At 45.9% G+C, this 23,406-nt stretch overlaps 1 protein-coding gene across 5 annotated transcripts in view; it reads right to left on the minus strand.

Annotated features, from left to right (window-relative positions):
- l1cama (L1 cell adhesion molecule, paralog a) overlaps nt 1–23,406 on the minus strand; it is a 54,743-nt gene that overhangs the window by 14,562 nt on the left and 16,775 nt on the right. For 4 of the 5 annotated variants that reach the window (XM_052058422.1, XM_052058423.1, XM_052058420.1 and 1 more), the window contains 4 exons: nt 10,022–10,259; nt 6,931–6,945; nt 3,785–3,887; nt 3,284–3,486 (listed from right to left, as the gene is read on the minus strand). In XM_052058422.1, the coding sequence (XP_051914382.1) occupies nt 3,284–3,486; nt 3,785–3,887; nt 6,931–6,945; nt 10,022–10,148 (448 nt within the window). In that variant the 5' untranslated portion in view covers nt 10,149–10,259. The remainder of the gene's footprint in view (nt 1–3,283; nt 3,487–3,784; nt 3,888–6,930; nt 6,946–10,021; nt 10,260–23,406) is intronic. The other variant, XM_052058424.1, reaches the window with a different exon arrangement.

The raw sequence follows: 23,406 nt of genomic DNA on the forward strand, positions 1-23,406 counted from the left end.
CGGGGCAGAATAAAGGGAAACATTCGCTCACGAGAAGAACACCACCACGCGTTGGAATATGTTCACAAAAACCCGTGCCTTGACAAAAGAGTTTAATTCATACCGTGATCAAAACATTTGTATCTCAACTTAACTTTCTCCACTGAAAAAGATGTAAATGCCCTTAATGTGTTCCAAGCTTCCGGATAAAAGCCAAACAAATTTGCTGTAATGTGCTTTTTACCGGAAAAATAGCACTCTACGATAATTGTACTCACAATACAAAGCGAAGATATCATTCGACAGAATGTTAAAAAAACAAAAAAAAACTGTTTTGGTCTCCAAGCTAGGGAGATTGTGCTGCTGCTTCTGTGTGTTGTGTGTGCGTGTGCCTGCGTGTGTGCGTGCCTTGGTCACCCGGTGGCAATATGCACGAAGAGGCATTTCACAACTGATTCAGTAAGCTGCAGTGATTGTTTGCAAAGGATAAAGAATATATGCCTGGGAGTATTGTTACCTGTCTACGCGTGTTGTCCATTTGTGTTCAGATGTTGTTGGCTGAAAGGGTTATAACGCCACAACATTGATGCTGTGATGTTTAGCATTTTTTGCTAGTATTAAGCTCAACTGACTTAAGGTCATTTTATGTGGTTGTTTTGAAGACATGATGTGTCATTCTATTTGTTTGATGTTTTACTTTGAGAGGACGCTTCAGCTGGGACTGGCATTAAACAGCTTGATGCTTCTTTTTCGAAGAATTCTTTACTAGCTGCCCAATCGTTGCTTGTAGTGAAGTGCAGCTGAGTTCACTGCCACAATACAGCACTTTGAGCTCCAATTTTCGCTCAGGTGTCAAAGCAAAATATTGTCTGAACAACAGCCTGTTTTCGAAAAACTTGTCGGTTGCCCACTACCTGAAGGCACAACAGTATCTTGTCGCCGTCACGTTGGCAACAAGACTTGACACTCATCACTTACAAGGAGGCTGGAGGAGTAGACGAAAGCAGCTCTTTTGTCTGGAGGAAGTGGAACAATGTGATTTGGGAGTTGTGCGCGCTAGATTTGCTTGGTGCCTCCCCTCTGCTCATCGTGCGCAACCCCAAGGGAGCCACTGAAGAGGGCTTTGCATGACATCAGCTCACCAGTGTTTCTGGGGAAACGGTTGTCAGGGAAACTGCGAGTGAAGGGATTCGCCGTGGAGAGATCCAGCCACATAGGTGATGGATACACAAAAGTGCACTTTGCATTACACGTGTCCACGGTCTTGCATAAGTGTATATTTTGTGTGTGTGTCTGTGTGTGTGTGTGTGTTTGTCTTGTTGCCATCATGTTCTTGCATGACATTATATTCAAGGTGGCTGTTCCGTGTTGTCCTAGTCTCAGTCTTCATTTATGAACCAATGAGCTCTTTAGTAACCAGGACAACTCGACATCACACAGCTCTTCTATTGGCCTGCAAACAGGCAATTAGCTGGTGTAAGCTCAATTAGAGGAATGCTCAAGCATTCCGAATACTTTTCCGAATACTATCAGGCTTCTTAAGTGTAGAACTAATTTTCAATTTCAATATTTAAAAAACAAACAAACTAACAAAAACACCTCTGGGCTTTATGCTGCTCATTTGTGCCCATCTCACTTTTTTTCTGTGTTATATAATGAAAGAAGAGTGGATCTTGTTATTTCCAACTTCACATCCCGAAATGCACTATAATATAATATGCTATATAATGTCAACAAGATAAAATTGTAACTTTTTGCCTTGACTGTGACCACATTTGACGAAATGAAACCTAAACGACAATCCTTTTATTTGTTTGAGCTGAATAGAACAGTTTGTGTGCAATACCCAATGGCCTCATCCTAGACTCAAAATCTGAAAGGTTTTGGTTGATATGTCTTCTAACAGAATACATACGATAATTGAAATTTTGGACTTGGGTGCGATTCCATGTCATGTTCTTAGCATATAAAACATACGTTTAATGGTTTACTGCACTCAAATGGAACAAATGTATGGAGCCTCTTCAATATAAGAGAAAAAAAAGTGCATCAGATTTTATGTATGTACATACAGTATATTGACCTTGTGTATATCCAACCTGTGTGATTGATGTGCAAACACACTAGAATTTGAAAAACCGAAACCAATGAATGCACAGGCCTACTTCGTATTGAGAAGAGCTGATGTAAAAATAAATACTATACATAGTAAAAGAAGCAGAAAAGCTAAACAATTTCAAAATGTACAGTACATAATAAGTGTGGGGCGGCCCGGTAGTCTAGTGGTTAGCACGTCTGCTTCACAGTGCAGAGGTACCGGGTTCGATTCCAGCTCCGGCCTCCCTGTGTGGAGTTTGCATGTTCTCCCCGGGCCTGCGTGGGTTTTCTCCGGGTGCTCCGGTTTCCTCCCACATTCCAAAAAACATGCGTGGCAGGCTGTTTGAACACTCTAAGTCAGGGGTGCCCAAACTTTTTGGATCGAAGATCTACTTTCTGATCAACTAACCTCACGGGATCTACCCTTACCATCGCGCGCACGCACAAACACACACAAATTTAAGATTTACCTGCTTTATTTTATTTTTTAAATATTTTTTTTTTGTGAAAATGAGACTGATTAGTGTGCAGTGTATATTAACACAAAAATATATTACAATACAATACAATACATGCTGATTTATATAGCGCTTTCACAACAGCGGCAGCTGTAACAAAGCGCTTAACAAAACAGTTAACATCAAGTAAAACAATAAACACAACACATAACATAAAACACAGACAGTCATGCAGGCATAACCACTTTTCCATCACACGCTTTGTTGTTTGAAGCAGTTTGAGATGAAAGAGGCGAAAGTTTCCTTACTAACATGTACAAAGACACACAAATGGTTGTTTGTTTTTTTTCTTCTCGACACTCCTCGGATCTACTTGGGACCTGTCTTAGATCTACCGGTAGATCAGGATCTACCTAATGGGCAAGCTCTAAATTGTCCCTAGGTGTGGTGTGAGTGCGAATGGTTGTTCGTTTCTGTGTGCCCTGCGATTGGCTGGCAACCGATTCAGGGTGTCCCCCGCCTACTGCCAGAAGACAGCTGGGATAGGCTCCAGCACCCCCGCGACCCTAGTGAGGATCAAGCGGCTCAGAAGATGAATAATAAGTGTATACGTGGCAAAAAATTGCCACAAAGAAGGTGCAAGGGTAATAGAAATCCAACAAGGCTTGAAGGTTAAAATGCAAGCGTTAAGTCATTCATGACGTGACTATTGACTTGTTGGAGGGGACCATTTTGTGTTGCCTTCTCACCGTCAGTGTTGAGCGTGGCCTCATTGGAGACGGCCGTGCCGAGCTCGTTGGATGCGTAGCACACGTATTTGCCCTGGTACTGCTTCAGGGAGTCTACTGTGTTGCTGAGGGTGTAGAAGGCGAATGAACCCAAGCGCTCCGTCACCTTCAGCTCCGGGTCAGTGCCTGGGTCAAACTCCTCTCCATCCTTCGTCCATCGAAAACTGCAACAGAATCAAAACACAACCACATTTGACTCGAATAACTGCATGTCCTTATGGAATTAAATTCAGGACGCAAATAAATTGAAGTCCCGGTGGGATCCCAGAGCTTGTAAAGTCTCATTGTGATATTCCTCCTTTGCTTGTCAACCTCTGAGCTCAACCACTTGGAGAGATTGCTTTGCCACATTCGTCCTTTGTTGATGACAGAATCGTGACAAGCATGATGGACTAATCAATACGGAGAATGAAAGTCACTCTGAAAGTCTAACTCAGAGTGTGCGTGCGTGCGCATACGAACATGGGCGGCGGGTTTCCCGAGGCTTCGCAGGTCATGACGAGATCTTCCACGCTGAAGACGGTGACGGACCCGGGTTGTGTGACGATAACAGGAGGCCTCTTGACTGCAAGGATCAAAAACAAACATTGTCATAATGGCCACACGTTGGGAATGAATGCAACAGAATGTCACTTTGCTCCAAGACCAGACTTTAATCTGTGTTTCTACATGTGTTGCTTCACCATTTGTGTGTTCATGTAGGATTCTAACACGACATGATGCTAAAAAAAAAATCATCTGACTTGATGGCATCAGGGGTTGTTTGTCAGCATTAAGCTAAGCAGACAGCTTCAAAAGCAAAGCTGCGTTGTCGGTTGAAATGCACAAAGCGGTATTGTCTTTGTTTTGTGTTTTGCTTGACGTTAAACTTCAACCAGGCGGGAGTGTCAGTGATCAGCATGAAGCCTCTTTTGGGAACATGCCAAACAGCTGCTTGTAGCAAAGTGAATTTTGTTCACTGCCAGCATCCAGCGCTCATATATCTAATCAAAGTAAAATAATTACGTACAAATGGTGACTCTTACATCAAGAAAACCAGTAAGTCAGATCACTTGTATTTCAAGGCACCGCTGTATCAGAAATTGATTACCCTGTTCACGAGATAATCTTGTCCAAAACACGCTGGCAAGCAGGGTGTCACGTGAGATGTCTGCACAAAGGATTTGGTCTGGGCATTTGTTTAGCTTTGGCTTTTTCTAGTTTTACAACTTTTTCAAAGATGGACCCCCCCTCCCCCCGATCCCCAATAGGAAGATAAGAAGTATGCGATTATACCCATTGAATTTACATGACATAAGACCACAATTCCAGTGTCAACACACACAAAGGTCAAGCATCATGTTGTTTTTGCATTTGAACTGAAGGTAATTCCTTTTATAGTAGCATGACAGTTGTGGGTGTAAATGTTGCTTGTTTTCTGATGCTGACGGTTTGATCCTGGAACCAAATATTTATTTTCTCAGTTTTTTCTATGTGCAAGACTTGAACGAATTATGGACATTTTGCCTGATAGATGGCCTGCTAATGGATTCAAAATTAACATTCTTCAAAATGACTCCATAAATGGAGTTGAGAGTCGTGAAATAAAAACTGTGAAAGTGACTTCCTGCTTGCCTCGTAGCGAGCCCAAGTTGAGCTACGCTTGCGTGCCCAATTTACTAGTTATTTCACTTTCGTCTATCAGCTTATTAAGACCTAACAACTCGAGCTGAATTGGATATCCTAGCGCTAGATATGGAGGTAACATGCACTCAACTTATGAGTTCACTTGATTTAAAAAGTAACTTTATTAGTCTGTCTTGTATTGTGTTATTATTACCGATTTATCAACTCTTTCTCGGGGCGCCATTATTTTATGGGAGTGGTGCACCATTTGTTTGGTTTCATTACACATGCATTAACTAGTGCTTTAAGACATATTCCTCTTGGGTAATGCATACATGACCCGATGACCTGAAGGCACAGAGACGCCAATCATCTTTAGGTCAACAGCTGCCTAGAACTCCACGTCTGCATTTGGGCAATATCATGAGGAAGCAGTCCCAAGAGACGGAGTTGTCATGTCGGTGGAGGAGGAAATTGGTTGGGAGGTGAGCAAAGTGGATGCAGCATAATTCAAGGGGCATGAAGGGGCGATTTTAGTGGACCATCATCTTTGCCTGTTAGTAGTCTGTCTCTTGTCACAGCCTTCACTTAGGATGTTTAAAAAAAATCTACATACCCCTGTTCAAATGGTGGCTTTCTGTGATTGAAGAAAAATGAGAGCAAGATCAAACATGTGGAAACCTTTTCAGCTATTAATGTGACTTAGAACCCGTGCAATCTAACACTGGGAAAATAAAATATGGTTTTGTTGTTTGTTTTTTGAGAGGGGAGATTAAAAAGTAGGAAAAGGTAAAGATAGATTGAACTAATGTTAATTAAACGATGAGGCAGCACATCATGGCCACCGTTTAAACTACTGTACTAGTTTCTAGCAGGGTTTCCCTTTCATGTTTTTCTTTCTAGAAGAAGCCTGAAGGTTTAGTGTCAACACAGAGAGCTACTGGGAAATGTTATTTGTTCCCTTCACCTTGACTAATGTCCCAGTTTCCTATGAATAAAAAAAAGAGCCCCAAAGCTGACGCTCCCACCATCATGCCTCACTGTATTGAAGATGAGCAGTTTTGCTTTTGTGCCAAACATGTAACTTTTGTAATCATGACTCCAAAAAATACTACCGGTATTTAAATCAACCTTGGTTTTATTGCATCATAAACATTTTCTCACAAGTGTAGGAGGAATTTCAAAGCAGGTTTTGCAAAATGTAGCAACATTGAATCTTTTTCTTGGAAGATAACGTTTCTGTCTTATCTCCGTACCCCGCAGCCTTGACATGTAATAAGAATCTATATAATTGGTTAGTGTTCGGAAAAATTAATATTCCTAAAATTGTCTCGTAAAGGAAGCAATTTAGCAGTGGATTCTGATTAGATTGTGCAAGTGTACCTTTTAAAGGGGCCACTGGTGAATTAATTGACCAGTGCAATGGCCTTTCAAAGAAGTGATTGGACAGCAGCGAGAGCGAGCTTCAGTCAGGTAAAGGAGAGCAAGATGTCGAGCGAGCCACGAAGCGGGTTGCCGTTGCCTTGGCACCCGCGTAGACCGATGCGCCGCGATGAAAATCGACATAAGGTTCGACAGAAGCGAAAGGTAGTGAGAGAGTCAGGGAATGCAATGAAAGCTAATAAGCCCCTTCCTGATGAAATTCAAGTTCTGCACTGAGGGCTGTGCAGAGCAAGGGGGTGCTTTGATATCCCCATGCTGCCCATGTGACTTCGAGAGGCTCACAGTGACACACACACACACACACACACACACACACACACACACACACATGGAAGAAGACAATATGGACACATGCGACACTGAACACTCAGACGCGCAAGCATAACAGTGCAAATGCTGGATTAATTCAAGTGCAGCTGAGAACAAAGCCTCCCCACTTTTCATTATTCTATTTATTTATTTTGTGAACTGTGCGCTGGTAGGAAAATAGCCCTAGCGGTGTTTACAAGGAGCTGTGCCAGCACCTGCATTACCAAACATTGATCAGTAAAAGCACTTACGTTCACTGATGTGGTCTTTTTGGAATCCACAGTGGAAGCAACAAGGCGGGCATGAGGGAGAAAAGGTTTTAGGTACAGTACACAGGAGAGACTTAAAGATGTCAAACTTAGATAGACAGCTGTCACTTTGCATGCCGCATTGACAGTCAAACAGTGAATAGAAGTAAAGATACAGGGAACAGGAATAGGAAATTTGTTTTGGCTTTTTGCGAAGCCGCGCCCTGTTGACACAGACAGGCCAAACACAACACATGACAGAGCTAGGACAATTTTGCTTCCTTAAACTCAATGGTATTTCACTTTCGGCGACTTTACATTTTGCAAGCGTTTTAGAATGGTTTCACTCTCAAACACATGACCTCTGTTCCAATTCATTCATATTTCAGCATACAATGCTGCCTTGAGATGCAACAAAACAACGCCAATGCTGTAGGTGAGCCCATCGAGGCGATTTCTCATCGTTTATTAGCACAAAGCCAAAGTGATTTATCTAAAGCGAAGCTATATGGCTCCTTTAAATACACATATGCATGTTTAGTTTGGCGGTAACCTTGAAGTGGGAGTGGCAACAATCAACTTGAAGCCTCGTTTTCCCAAGAATTGACCGACAGCTGCCGAGCTGCTGCTTGTTGTGAAATGAGTTGAGTTAGTTGTCAACATGCGGTGATCATATCTCAAAAAAATGCAGAAGGACAGCGTGATTTTTTGAGAAAAACTTGCAATTTGGGTCGCTCGAATCACAAAGCACCACAGTATTTTGCTTTGTAACAATTGCAAAATAAACGTGACCCCGGTGTCACTCAAGAGATTTTCTGGTTCATTGTACATAGACAATAGATAGTGTCGTTAGATAACTGAAAAACAATCATGGTACACACGAACAAAATAATGAATGACACATTCGTGTCTTGTGCCACAGAACCGCCCCCAGCCCCCCACCTCCACACGCATGCTCAAACACATTGATCCAAATCACTGATTTGCTCTGACATGTCACCAGCTCGTAAATTGAAAGGCAAGAGGCACCTTGACCTTTTTCATCTTTGTCTTCCTCTTCCTTCCTCTTCCTCCACATCAATTCGCGCTCGCCATAAACCCACCCCCACCCTTGAGGAAAGAAGACGGCTGGCTAGTTTTACGTCCTTTCATCCGCATTCATGTGTGTGTGCACGTGCGTGCGTGCGTGCGTGCGTGCTTGCGTGCGTGCGTGCGTGTAACTGAGCTTGTTTGTTCACAAGCGTGCGTGGGTGATGAAGGGCAGTGACTCACTGCAAGCACTTTCCAGAAAGGCAAGCAGCAAATAGAGTTACTGGAACGCTTTGTCTTTCTGTTTTGACACTTTGCCAGATCAGCTATATCTCCACCCGCAATTTACTTGCTGGAGCGCCCTCTTTTCTTCCAACAGGCATGAGCAAGAGTTCCAAAATCATGTGGTTTCTGATGCACAGGCACACAGTGTGTGCGATTAATATTGTAGACTCATATACAAGGGCTGTCAAGTGATTAAAAATTTTAAGCTAATTAATCACACAATATTCCGGAATTAATTTCCTATGAGGCTTGCAAAAGATATCAGCTTGATGAAAATGAAATTATTTTTAATCATCAAAGTAGAGATTCAGAGACTAAAAACGCAGTTAACTGATTTTTTTTTTGTATCAACGCTGAAAATAATTTCATTTTCAAAATGTATGCATTAACTTTTACAGTATGTCTGTGTGTGTGTGTATATGTGTTTTGTTTTTCCCCTCTAACTAAATGCCAAACTCAAAAATAAAACCGATCATTCACTCAGTCATTTTCCCAGCCGCTTGATCCTCACTAGGGTCGCGGGGCGCGAGCCTATCCCAGCCATCTTCGGGCAGTAGGCGGAGGACACCCTGAATCGGTTGCCAGCCAATCGCAGGGCACACAGAGACGAACAACCATCCACGCCCACACTCACACATAGGGACAATTTAGAGTGTTCAAGCCTGCCATGCATGTTTTTGGAATGTGGGAGGAAACCGTAGTACCCGGAGAAAACCCACGCAGGCCCGGAGAGAACATGCAAACTCCACAAAGGGAGGCCGGGGCTGGAATTGAACCCGGTACCTCTGCACTGTGAAGTCAACGTGCTAATCCACTGGACTACCGGGCTGCCCCAAACCTATCATTCAGGGGTGTTCTCAAGGGTGGCTCTCCCGCATGTTTTAGATGTTTCCCTCCTCCACCACACCTGATTCAAATGACTCGGATCATTATCAGGCTTCTGAAGAGGTTAGTTATGAGCTGATCATTTGAACGAAGGAGGGAAACATCGAAAACAAGCAGGAACTTTGAGGACCGGATTTGGACACCCCTCCTCGAGTTGATTGATAAACAACTTTGTTGTTGTTTGCGATGTACATGAGTGTCATTAGGGATGCACAGTGGGTGACTGCTTCGTGTTTCGGCCTCGTGCAAGGGGATGTGGGTAGTAGATTCTCTTGGATGTTAAAGCAGCATGTGACTTCAAATGTTTGAGAAACGCTAGGCAAAGAGGAAGACGAAGACTTGGATAAGAGGGAGCAAAACTGCTACTGTTTTTTTTCTTGAGCAATCCCGTTGTTGATTGAATTACACCACGTTCTGATTCTGATCTTCTCAGAGGAACTGGATCAATAGAGTGAGTAATCAATGCTCCATGACAGGATCAATTAGAAAGTAATTAGACACACAATTGCATAAGGGCAGGGGTCGGGAACTCCGGTTCCTCGAGAGCCATGTACTGCCTGTTTTAGCTCATTGATCAGCCCATCAGCCAGCTCTGTCGAGGCGTGAACAATTGAATCAGGTGTGTTGGAGTCCTGAGGACCCTAAAACAGGCAGTACGTGGCTCTCGAGGAACTGGAGTTCCCTACTCCTGCATAAGGAGGAAAAAGGAGCCTCAATTTTGAGCACAAAAATCCAGCACTGAAGACAAAAACACTCAATCTGCTCCACGCTCTATTGAATCACAAAGAAATAGAATAATTAGCACACTTTGATGAGTCAACATTATTGAATTAACACAACAATTTGGTGAATGCAGAAGCACCCGTCTTGCAATATGACATCAGAGTATACTCACAGTTGGAGGGAATGTGTATGGTTGCTTGGCTGGGCTGGAGGAGGTAGAGGAAGATGGGGATGATGAGGAGGAGGGGGCCCAAGCGCCGCCCCCTACTGCCAACCTGCTGTTGCTGTATGTGACCCATGGCTCACTGGCCCATGCAAGTCCTCACACACACAAGCACACACAAGTGGAGTGGAGGACTCGTCGTTTGGCTTGTCGTTGCGCCCCTCGTGCCCTCCCGCTGGGCTTCTTTCTGCCACATAAAAGAGAATGGAGGTTGGGTTTGGTGCGGGAGGCCAGCAGGGGCCATGTGTCACAATGGGAGAAGCATCAGCCTGCAGCATGTGGTCAGACTCAGACACGGAGTTAATACGCAGAGGGAGAGTTGACTGGAAAATCTGAGCAACAATGAGTGTCTCACCATTTGGTTAATTATCAGGACTTGGCCAGTGGTCCATATGGACTAGCTGGACAGATGGACAAAAAAACCCCACCGACAAGTCGCCAATGCGCAAGTGATGGACTAATGTGTACACATGCATCGGATGAAGTGAATGATTCTGAATGATTAAAGAAACATGAGCTCTCCTGGTGGGTGGGGGGGGGGGGGGTTGCAAAATTGAAAGGATACACAGATGCTGGTGACTGTCAAGCAAAACGGAATGTCATTATTATATTTGCATTATCATGATTATCATTATTATTATTTTTATATTGGATTGCATTTGTGCAAGTGTCCTGGATGAAGTGAATGTATGCTGCAGGCGACTTCATTTAAGTGTTCAAGAGATCCCTTTCCGGATAATGTCTGTAATCTGATCGAGGTCTGGCTATCATAATATTCATTCTGAATCACCTAATGACTCTCAAATGAAGTAGACAGTGGTAGAAAAAAGTTTCATTATGGGTCAACAATCTTGCAATTGTTTAGTTTTGCACTGAACTGGAAGGACTCGGAAAAGCAAACTATGTTCACATTGAGCTTTAGAACAGAATCCTCCCATAAATTAAAAAAAAAAAACAATATTCTAGTCAATTCAGAAAATTGTTTCTACAAAATATAGATAATTAATGTGAAGAAGATGAAAACAGAAAGAAAGAAAAGCGCACAAAGACAACTACCACGTCTTTTCACTATTTCAGTCAAATTTGAAATGGTTGTTCACACTCCAGTCCTTCCTGCAGTCACTCGTATGATGCCCAGGTGTGCCTTGGTGTCTCTTCGATTTGTTTGTATTTCATTCCGTTTTTACATACATCATGTAGCCTTTGTCACATCATGTTTTCTATCATAGTTTTTCTCTGTTTTTACTTTGAGTATTTTCATTCTACCATGAGGTGTGCTTGCATTTTGTAAACAAACACTTATTGGGAGATCCTCCCCGTTCACCTGCCTTGCCCCTGCTGCTTCGCTCTTGGCTGCAACCCATGACAACCCCCCACAAATCAGACAGACCACGACTAAAACCTTCATCGCTGACAATCTCTGTTTGTGATAAAGCAGCTTCCTTGGACTTCTCACCTCACTGCTTGTACCGCATACACATCCGCTCACTCCATTCACAAAAATGTTCTCAATAAACCATGTGAAACCGTGAAAGCTGATCACATTCTGTGTAACTCCCCAGAAAGTGTTGTCAAAAGAATCTAGTCATAGATTTGTGCTCATTCGACAAAGGATGGAATCTAGGTCCAGATCCAGCCCAGAGTCCTGTCCTGAATTTATGGCTTCCTTGTGTGGCAAACCGCCCCTGTCCATCCATTCTCCATCTGTACCTTTGGAGCCGGTCCGAGCCGTATTCCCACATTGTGCCACCACGAGGGGCAGCCTGCTGATTGTTTGCTCCATTCGGTATCACACAGAAAGAGCTGTTAGCACACACCATCATTAGCACCTTCAAAAGGAAGAGACAAAAGAAACCACCGATAAGGGGGCAAGAATGCTTATTTGGCAGTCGCTCAGTTGTCGCTGTTGGGGTTCCTGGCGCTGCTCTGCGCACCGCCATACGTTGGCACCAGCACAAGAGAGTGCTCCGTGACCTTGGAGAGCGGGGGAAGGTCGCTGAGAAGAGGGATGGAAAAGGATCGAGAGGACTGGAGGATATTTCACCAGTGGGCTAATTACAGATCATCACTGTGAAGATTTCAGTGTCACACAGTGGAGTGCAAAGCACAGAGCCAGAGGCGGGAATGGCTGAATTGTCAACATCAGTGGATCCAAATGAGGTGAAATGGACGACCAAACAAGGGCTGAGACCTTAATGGGCCGGTTTGAACTAGCAGCATTAGGATTAAATGAGCCATAGAAGTGGCTCGCCTGCCTTGGTGAAGGATGCTGGATATGTAAGTGTAGTAGAGGAAGACGAGAGGGTGAGCTGGAACCGAGGAGGTGGCTAATGGGAGGAGAGGAGAGACAAGGACTGACCAATGCTGACAGCTGTGACATCAATCCCATCCATCCTCTCTTTGATACAAACATATGAAATTAAATATGTTTCAATTAGTATGTGCTTTCATATGTTCACTTCTTTCCCGCAACTGCTTGAAGGCTACACAATTAGCACCGCCATCAGATGGCGCTTAACAAATATCCAACTCCATTTTATATTTTTTTTTCTACAAGGAATAAAAATGGGTTGGAAACCAGTTTTTAAAAATGGACAGTGACTGGGCTTGTCCATAGTGCACCGGGAGGCCATCGCAAAGTCAGGGACCAGTGAAGGAGGCATAAGTGGAGGGATTGAGCCGCTCAGAAAAGGGAGGTGGGGCAAGTCTGATTCGAAATTTGAAAGCAAGCCGCTGAATGTTGGGATGAACTCCAAAGTACGCAGGCACCCAAGTTTAAGGAGTTCAGAATATGTATTCTATGCTCCCACTTGCATGTTCTAGTTCAGAGTTGAGCTGCAGCATTTTGATGCAACTGGAGACATTTTAGGGAGGACTGGCTGATTCCACAGCAAAGCACATGACAGACATTGAGCCGAGATGTGATGAAGGCTTGGATTACAGTTTTACAGTGCTGCTTTGTCAGAAAAGACTCCACCTTTGACAGCTGCCTGAACTCAAAAGAGCTGGACTCAAGTGTTGTCAAGTACAACAACAAAGTCAAAACCAAATTAAGTATGTGTTCATCATTATTTCAGTAGTATTTGGACCAAAAGAAAGTAGAAAATCAAACTGTTTTTGAGGCCCAAGAATTGTGTTGTGTTACTCAACACTTTTGAAAGCTCACCTATTATTCAGCATGATAAAATCAGATGTTTAAGTGGTCCCAAAAACACGCACGCACGCACACACACGCACACACACACACACACACACACACACACACACACACACACACACACAACAATACACCCCAAGTGGCCCCTACTAGAGAGGTTCGAAAAAATGTGCTGCTGACAGCAGTTTTACTACACCAGGAGGTTCATTAGAGGCTCTAAATTGTCCTTCACTGTGATTGTGACTGAACGCTAGTTTGTCTGCGTGTCCTGTGATCAGCTGGCAATCAATTTAGGCTGTGCCGCGTTCTCGCCCCAGCTCAGCTGGGGTAGGCCGTAGCTTGCTCATGACCCCAATGAGGATTAAAATACTACAGAAATGCGGATTGATGGAAAGTGGGCAATGAATTTTCAAATCCTGGAGCCACACATTTATCCAAAGCAAAATGGGTGGGGGGGTTTTAAACCTGTGTCGAAGTATAACATTTGCTCACGGAAAAAAAAAAAAAAACACTTTGTGACGCAAAGTGATATGAGCACAGTCTTATAATTGTGTGTGTGCAGCAGAGCGTAAATTCATACATCCAGACACGATCCGGACCAACAAAAGGTGCACTTTGCAAGTTATCAGGAACAGAATAAAGGGAAGCACAGTGATCATTTGTGTTTGAGGATTGAGTGACACACACGCACACACACGACACAATGAGACCTACGCAAGCTGCAGTGTGCTGAGCGACATACAACATCTGCCTCATTTCACCTCACAATCCCACTCGTGTTAGCTGCTCCATTGGGCAGGTTCAAAGGTCGTGCCTGCGACCGCTGTGATGAGCCATTAGCATGTTTCTGAGTGCTTTTAAACACTCTTATCACAGCTGGAATGTCAAGGGTGCCATCAGAACCCAGCCAGTCGTGAGGGATGGGGTTGTTGGGGGATCATGAATCCGGCAGTGCTCAGATGAGATTTGGGGGTGCGGTTGTTGTTGTTCACATATGCCTGACTTATTCATTTCCACATCCATTTTCTGACAAATAGCCTCAATGTTTTGCCATGCTGTACTGTCTGAACAACAGAGATGCTAAAGTGTGGCCTAAAAATGCACATGCCTGTTTAAATGTGCTTGTGTACCACTGGTTGGGAGAGCCTTGCAGACAACCGTGTCACGATCAGATTTGAACGCTGTGCTCCTTTGTCGTCATCGTTTTTGTAGTTGGCATTGAGGCAACGTTTTGGACGTCGCAATGCAAGTGTTTCCAGCTCATTTAGGCCCTCTCATCCGAGGATGCAAAGCACAAGATCAAACCAGAGGACGTCATGTTGTGAACCAAACATGCACATGACTGACTTCTACTGCTTGATATTTTATGTGGCGGTGACGAGATGAAGATGTATTCCAGCAACATGGTGAGTCATCAAAATCAATTCCAAAATGCCGTGGTGATCTACTGCCATGTGTGTGTGTGTGTGTGTGTGTGTGTGTGTGTGTGTGTGTGTGTGTGTGTGTGTGTGCGTGTCTGTGTGTGCATGTCAAACCAAACCTGTATTGTGTGCTGCCACGCCGCCTGTTAAATTTTAATCAATTTAAACTGTGAAGATGTGTACAGGGAGAAGATGTGGGACGGAAGAGCGGAGAAAAATAAATGAGTACATGTCTGCCCGTCCCCTTCTCCACCGAGCTTCCATCTGTCGAGAGCAACGTGGAAAAGAGCAGATGATTTGGACGTAAACAAAGGCATTTTTCACTGGCCAAATGGGGGGTTACATCGAAGCTCCTCACAGTCTGAGATGAGAAGGGTCAATGGATACAAAGGCGGGGATGAGGAACAAGGTGTTGCTGGTGGGGGCTGGGGGGGTCTGATCAACACCCCCCGCTTGAGTGAATTATTCATATAAATCTACTTCCTCGAACATAATTTGGCCCACATTCACCCAAATTCATAATTCATCTGCACCCCTTGGCTTTGTGCATTCGGTTTGAGTCCCAGACTGATTCTGTCCGCCCATACCTGGCATTTTCTCCCCTCGACCCCAGACACCCCCGCTCCTCCCTCTTCCTCTCCCTGGCAGGGTCATACTTTATGCATGAGCTTGTTGCAGTGAGACGAGTGTGAGTGGCGATGGCAGAAAAAATACCACAAATCTTGTCGAACAACAGCAGCTACCTGCTTCTGCTGTTTGACTCCTCATTTCTGTTTGCAGTCATTTGCCACGTTGAAGATTATATCCCGCCGGGAGCCTTCGTAATGGTTCATCAAAGCGTTTCCGCCAAGCAGGAAGCCATGCAAGCCATCAGAAACAATGAAGCTCCATTTTCTTGTCTGCTTTTGATCCATGTTCTTCTTCTCACCTTTTATATGGCGACACTAAAAGCTTTCTTCCAGTGCCTTCTCTCTGTCAATTGAATAACTCGCTGGAGAAGCACTCTGCTGAGGCCAATATGCAATCCTGAGGATTAATTCAATAGCAGTACCTTTAACTCATTCACTCCCAAAGACATTTTTATACGTCTTTTCAGACTTGGTCCAGAATTGGCTGGTAGTGAATGAGTTAATGGAAAAGCGGGTTTACAGCACAGTGGGAATGCAATCACTCCCTCATGCTGACTAGATTGTGTTTCAAGGCTAATGATCCACAGTCAACAACTAATGGGAATTTACCAGCTGGAAATGAAAATGCAAATCAGCCGCTCATATGGAAGCAAGCTACCTGGTGTCGAACGGGCCAGATCCGGTTGGTCACGTCATTTTAAGTGGCCCATGAAAGCAAATCATAGACCGAAATGTCAAATTGTCCTGTGTAATAAATAACGTTTATTTGATTCTGCAATATTTTTTTAATCCTATTTAAAGTGACCACACCAGCCCGAAGCCCTCTGCTCGCTATTGCCCCTTTCTCTGTGTTTCATATGCGCACTCATGACCAACAACGAGGCACTCTAAAGCAGCCATGCCAGTAGACTGTCTGAAGGGACAATGCATTTTCGGGGTGTAGGCATAGCTAGCTAGCTGGTGCATGTTACAGTTGCACTGAATAACTGCTGGTATGAACAAAGGCGGCTACAAGTTCTTCAACAGTGGCAGAGGGGTGCCTCAGGCACTGAGCCACATCTTAGCCACGTTCAAATAAAAATCTGGAATCCTGAAATGGTGGGAAAGAATTTAACGCTCTACATCCACAGTTGAGTACTACACAGTTCTCAGCCTTAACACATGCAGTCAGCAATTCTCTTTAAACATGTATAATATATCCATCCATCCATCCATTTTCCGAACCGCTTGATCCTCACTAAGGTCGCGGGGGGTGCTGGAGCCTATCCCAGGTGTCTTCGGGCAGTAGGCGGGGGACACCCTGAATCGGTTGCCAGCCAATCACAGGGCACACAGAGATGAACAACCATCCACGCTCACACTCACACCTAGGGACAATTTAGAGTGTTCAATCAGCCTGCCACACATGTTTTTGGAATGTGGGAGGAAACCGGAGTACCCACGCAGGCCCGGGGAGAACATGCAAACTCCACACAGGGAGGCCGGAGCTGGAATCAAACCCGGTACCTCTGCACTGGGAAGCCGACGTACTAACCACTGGACTACCAGGCCGCATGTATAATATACTTCAAAACAAATGTTTGAATTCAAAGACCCCTTATGACGAGTAAAATTAACCCGAAGCCCGAAGAGGCAACGTGGGTCCCCGTTCTCATGGGTTCACCACCCATGGGGGGGGCCAAAGGGGTCTGCTGCAATGTGAGCTGGGCAGCAGCCAAAGGCGGGGACCTTGGTGCTCTGATCCTCGGCTGCAGAAGCTAGCTCTAGGGACGTGGAATGTCACCTCTCTGGCAGGGAAGGAGCCCGAGCTGGTGTGCGAGGTAGAGAAGTTCCGACTGGATATAGTCGGACTTGCCTCCACACATAGCCTGGGTTCTGGCACCAGTTCTCTCGAGAGGGGTTGCACTCCCTTCCACTCTGGAGTTGCTCACGGTGAAAGGTGCAGAGCAGGTGTGGGCATACTCATTGCCCCCCGGCTCAGTGCCTGTACATTGGGGTTCACTCCAGTAGACGAGAGGGTTGCCTCCCTCCGCCTTCGGGTGGGGGGACGGGTCCTGACCGTTGTTTGTGGGTATCGACTGGCTAAGCGGAACGCAGCTTCGGTGGTCGCCGAGGAAAAAACCCGGGCGTGGGAAGAGTTCGGTGAGGCCATGGAAGCCGACTTCCGGATGGCTTCGAGGAAATTCTGGTCCACCATCCGACGTCTCAGGAGGGGGAAGCAATGCACCATTAACACTGTGTACAGTGGGGATGGGGCACTGCTGACTTCGACTCGGGACATTGTGAACCGGTGGGCAGAGTACTTCGAAGACCTCCTCAACTCCACCAACACACCTTCCTCGGAGGAAGCAGAGTCTGAGGATCCTGAGGTGGGCTCCCCTATCTCTGTGGTTGAAGTCACCGATGTGGCTCCTCGGTGGCAAGGCCCCAGGGGTGGAAGAGATCCGCCCGCAGTTCCTCAAGGCTCTGGATGCTGTGGGGCTGTCCTGGTTGACACGCCTCTGCAGCATCGCATGGTCATCGGGGAGAGTGCCTCTGGATTGGCAGACTGGGGGGACCACTCTTTAAAAAGAGGGACCACCACCCTCTTTTTAAAAAGGGGGACCGGAGGGTGTGTTCCAACTACGGAGGGATCACACTCCTCAGCCTCCCTGGTAAGGTCTATTCAGGAGTGCTGGAGAGGAGGGTCCGTCGGGAAGTCCAGCCTCAGATTGAGGAGGAGCAGTGTGGTTTTCGTCCTGGCCGTGGAACTGTGGACCAGCTCTACACCCTTAGCAGGGTCCTTGAGGAGACGTGGGAACTTGCCCAACCAGTCTACATGTGTTTTGTGGACTTGGAGAAGACATTTGACCGTGTCCCTCGGGGGGTTATGTGGGGGTTGCTTCGGGAGTATGGGGTACCGAGCCCCCTGATACGGGCTGTTCGGTCCCTATACTGCCGATGTCAGAGTTTGGTTCGCATTGCCGGCAATAAGTCGGAATCGTTTCCAGTGAGGGTTGGACTCCGCCAAGGCTGCCCTTTGTCGACGATTCTGTTCATCACCTTTATGGACAGAATTTGTAGGCGCAGCCGAAGCGTTGAGGGGGGCCATTTTGGGGGGCCTCAGTATTGCATCTCTGCTTTTTGCAGATGATGTGGTACTGTTGGCTCTTTCAAGCAGGACTCTCCAACTCTCACTGGAACGTTTCGCCGCCGAGTGTGAAGCGGTTGGGATGAGGATCAGCACCTCCAATTCTGAAACCATGGTCCTCAGTCGGAAAAGGGTGGAGTGCCCTCTCCGGGTCGGGGAGGAGATCTTGACCCAGGTGGAGGAGTTTAAGTATCTTGGGGTCTTGCTCACGAGTGAGGGCAGGAGGGAGCGAACCAGATCGGTTCAGCGTCTGCTGTGATGCGGACGTTGTATCGGTCTGTCGTGGTAAAGAAGGAGCTGAGCCAAAGGGCGAAGCTCTCAATTTACCGGTCGATCTACGTCCCAACCCTCATATATGGTCACGAGCTATGGGTTGTGACCGAAAGAACGAGATCCCGGATACAAGCGGCCGAAATGAGTTTTCTCCGCAGGGTGTCCGGGCTCTCCCTTAGAGATAAGGTGAGAAGCTCGGTATTCCGGGAGGGGCTCAGAGTAGAGCCGCTTCTCCTCCACATCGAGAGGAGCCAGATGAGGTGGCTCAGGCATCTAATTAGGATGCCTCCTGTACACCTCCCCGGCAGGAGACCCCGAGGACGACCCAGGACACGCTGGAGAGACTATGTCACACAGCTGGCATGGGAACATCTCGGGATCCACCAGGAAGAGCTCGAAGAAGTGGCTGGGGAGAGGGAAGTCTGCGCTTCCCTTCTAAAGCTGCTGCCCCCGCGACCCGACCCCGGATAAGCGGTGGAAAATGGATGGATGTTTGAATTCACTTGACAAGGTCTCTCAAGCCACACATTTCATTGAGGCTTTGTGGTAAATAACCAAGAAAGAAAACAAGGTGGTTGGAGGAGCCACAAGGGCAAACGCCTACTCTGGCTGCATTGTGGTTTCCATGACAACACCGTTTCCACGGTGTTGTCATGCCTCCAACACCCCCCTCCCTCTTGCACGTTCAACATCAGTAATTCAAACGCAGACACGAGCAAGGTTGCGCTTTTGCTCACCTGCTCATTCATTTGTTGCTGACCCACACATTTGAGTACAAATGCTGGAGGCCATCATATGAACGACACATGAGGAACACTAAACATAAAGACATGTCAGCAAATACTGAACATAATTTTTAAAAATGTGTCAACTCTTTCTTTCGACTCATCCAAGCAAAAACAAGCGAAGACTCACGAATTTGAAGAACCGTCTCCAACTGCCAAGAGAAGGACGTCTGATGTGATTTATTGATACATTGTTTGTCCCCTAACGAGAGGGTGATGGAATACATGAGGAGGTGAATAATTGAAGGAGCGACTGCTAAACAAATTCATGAAGATGGAGGAAAAACAAAACAGAGGCTGAAATGGAAGGACTGAGGAATGTGATTTGGAAACAGAACGCTCAGTCAAAAGGAAGGCAGCGCCAGCATGACATCGCAATGGAAAATGGATGAACAACAAAACATTTGAAAAATTCATTGCGGGAGAAAAAGCATGCTGTGTACAGCGAGAGCCATCCACTAATGGGATCCGTGACCAGTACAGGCTGTGGTGTGTCACTCTTATGTAAGCGGGGATCATACTGTGTGCGTGTGTGTGTGTGTGTGTGTGTGTGTGTGTGTGTCGCGTGTATCAGTGAAGATCAACACATGTGTCAGCACCTCCACTAATCTCTCCTTGCAGCCTTTGCTCCTCGCTCCTTCTGCTTCTTAAACATCAGCTGCTGCTCAGCGCAGCCCACAAGTGGGAAGCTGCTTTGACGACAACCACATGAGCAAGTCCAGCCATATGAATAACTCGATGCAAGTCCAGTTACCACTTGGTCATGCTTTCAGTGCCTTTGTTAGTGGCATGTGTTCTTATTGAGGACACAGCAGAACCGCCATGTTCTGGTGACTCGGTCTGTCGTTATTTCGGCATGTTTATCCGAAGCATTTCGTTAGTAGCGTCAAAAAAGGGTTCGACAGAGGCCAAAACATGTTTCACAATTCACAAGGCAATCACAAGCCTCTCGGTTTGCTCGGCAGCATCGGCCAACGTCGGGCGTTTTAAAATAAAAGCATTCCAGCATATCACCGCATTTTTTTCACTCAATGGTGGATTATCTCGCAGTCACACTCAATCAACAAGCACAAAATTGTTCTTGTGTGATGTCACCAATGATGGGCTCCAGCTCATCTGTGACCAGTACGATGATCAGCTCGAAAGCAAACAGACTGATGGGCGTGTCAAGGAGGAGATGACGGAAGAATTGATTTTTAATCGCTCTTGCTCCACCATCGATCGTCATAGAAATGACAACGGTAATCCGTACTGGTGGGTAGTGTCTCATTTGCATGCGATGATCAATACAGGTTCCTATTTTTTCCCCCAAGATGGCGCCCGAGTAGGCAGCCTTCGGCAAGTGCTCTTCAAGAGCCTTGCTTTTTTGTTCTTTTTGCTGTTTTTGTCTTTTGTTTTGTCACATGTTGTTTGTTGTTTCATTGTGTGGACCTGATATGGACTGTTTTCAGCGCTTTTTGGCCACGACATTCGTCAAAGGAGCAGTATCTGTGCTTGGTGGTTGCGCCTTCTCGGCAGCACGCCTGTACCAGCACAGATTTTGATTGGGAGGAATGTCGGCGCCATTGACTGTCGGTGCTGGACAGACCTGGGGCGCTTGTGTTTTTTGCGCCAGTAATGGGCAGCATTTTTCACAACCCCGATTTGTTCAGTGGCTATGTCAGCGCTGTTGGACAGTCGGCGTCGGTGCGGCTGGATGGATGGCCGCTGAAGTTTTCGGATGAGGAGAGAGGAGCGTTGGCGAAGAGCGCCGATGCGTATTTGGAACCGTGAGTCGCCGCTTGGAATTGAAATGGATTTCCATGGGACAGGAGAAGTGAACCAATGTCTTTTTTCGTCAATGGATGCTACAGCTTCTTGTTGACTTTGAAACTTAGCTTGTAGCCGACGTGTGCACATTTTGAGCATGACGTCTCTGATCCACTGGTTAAAGGACACTTTGATTCTCTCCTCTTTCATCTCCAACCGCTTCAAACAACAAAGCGTGTGACGGAAAAGTGGTTAGGACTGCACGACTGTCCGTGTTTTATGTTATGTGTTGTGTTTATTATTTTACTTTATGTTAACTGTTTTGTAAAGCGCTTTGTTACAGCTGCCGCTGTTGTGAAAGCGCTATAGAAATCAGCATGTATTGTATTGTATTGTATTGTATCAACAACACTAGACACGTTGCTCTAATTCTTAATTTTGGAGTCGGGGGGGGGCAGTTGGGTGAAACTTCCTTTTAAAACATCTCAAAATGTGAAAATGCATAACAGACTAGATATTAACTGCTGTATTTATGTTCATGTTTGAAGAGATGACTTTTTGTATCAAGACCAGCAATTTAGTCTTCTTTTCTCTAGAAAAACAGCACGCTTTGATTTCCGGCAAATGGTTAATGACAAGGAAGTCCATCCTCTTGACTGACTTTTCATTGTCCTGTCTGTGGCTGAAGCCTGTTTATAAAATTGACTGTTAAAAATAAAACAAAGCTTAAAAAATATATAAAGAAATTACAACATTAGTTCAAAGAATTGTATGTAACATGCAATCGTGACGCCATTTTATTTTGCCCGTGAATAATATATATTTTGGGATAAAATGTCGGTGAGTACATGACACATTGCCTACATTTTAGTATGATTTAGGAACTGGACAATTTTCCTGATTTATATCCTACATGCACAATGTGAGGTAATACCCAAGACACGGCAAGCGCCTACAGACAAGGAAAGCCAGGGAAAATGTTTGTAGAAATACGCTAAGGCATTAAGGCGGTGCAGACAAGAAAACAGCACTGGAATGTAGTTTTGCGAATGCGCGCATGTGGTGTAAGTGGTGGAGATGTCTTGTTGTAGGGCGAGCACCTATGTGCACATGCATGCGTGAATGCTCAAGCAGCGCTTACCTTCACGTTTTTGGCCTCGCGCCCGCGTGTGGTCATCATTTGCTTCATTAGTCGTAGCGCCACTCCGCTTGTGCGCCGGAGGGACAAAGCTAATGACATGACACACCCTTGGAGACACGCGCAAACACCCCCAACCCTTCAATGTGCATATCCTCGTATTATTATTCACAGCAGGAACGTGCAATGACGAGGACGTGCAGCTTAGAATGACGCTGATTTGACGACTTTATGAAATGACGAGGAGGAGCCGGTAGCAGTCACCTTGTCCTGTCTCCTGCTGTGGCCGACAATTGCTGCTTTGCTTCTCTTCATTTGGCTCATGTCCTATTTCAACATGTACCCCTTGGGAGACACATTTTCTTTTGCAGTGATCTACAAAGGTTTGCGTTTTGTTTGCGATACTGCAGTAATCGATGTAGCGCCCAGACTTCCATGAATAACGTTCCATGAATGTCGTCTTGGAAACGGATCCTGCAGATTGGTGGAGGGACAACATAAAGTGCATGGGCGTGGACCGAGGCACTACAAGTCAACATGTGATGCTGTCAGGGCTGGGACATGCACGAGGCTGAATGAAGAGAGAGGACGGGGGAGGGCTGCAGGTGCCTTTTGCAGTCCATCATGGTGCAGCCAGACAGAAGGAGGGGGGCGGGGGGGGGGGTCCCTGGAGCCGTGCGATAAGTAGCTCATAGAGCTCTGGAGGACAGCCCATGTGACATGCAAGGACACGTCGCCGCCTCCATGGGGACAATTGGCACGTCAAACACCCTGACAAGCGGGGAGGAGTGTGTATGCCACCTATGACCTCCAACACAACAGGTAACAATCCCTAATAGCTAATGTCCTCAAACGGGGGTCCGTGAGCTGCAAATCGGGGCCAAAATATATCGACGAGGGTCATTCAATAAATAAGGCGACCATGAGGGAGCAGTTCCCAGCCCAGCTGTTTCACCGTTTGGGCTGCTGTGTGAGGCCTTGCATTGTCTCCTTCTGACTGATGACCCCTGCGTTTGCTCTTCATGTCTTTCTTGACCTGCCTTAGTTGTTCA

Source organism: Hippocampus zosterae, chromosome 2 (genome assembly GCF_025434085.1).
Source record: "Hippocampus zosterae strain Florida chromosome 2, ASM2543408v3, whole genome shotgun sequence".
Lineage (NCBI taxonomy): Eukaryota > Metazoa > Chordata > Actinopteri > Syngnathiformes > Syngnathidae > Hippocampus > Hippocampus zosterae.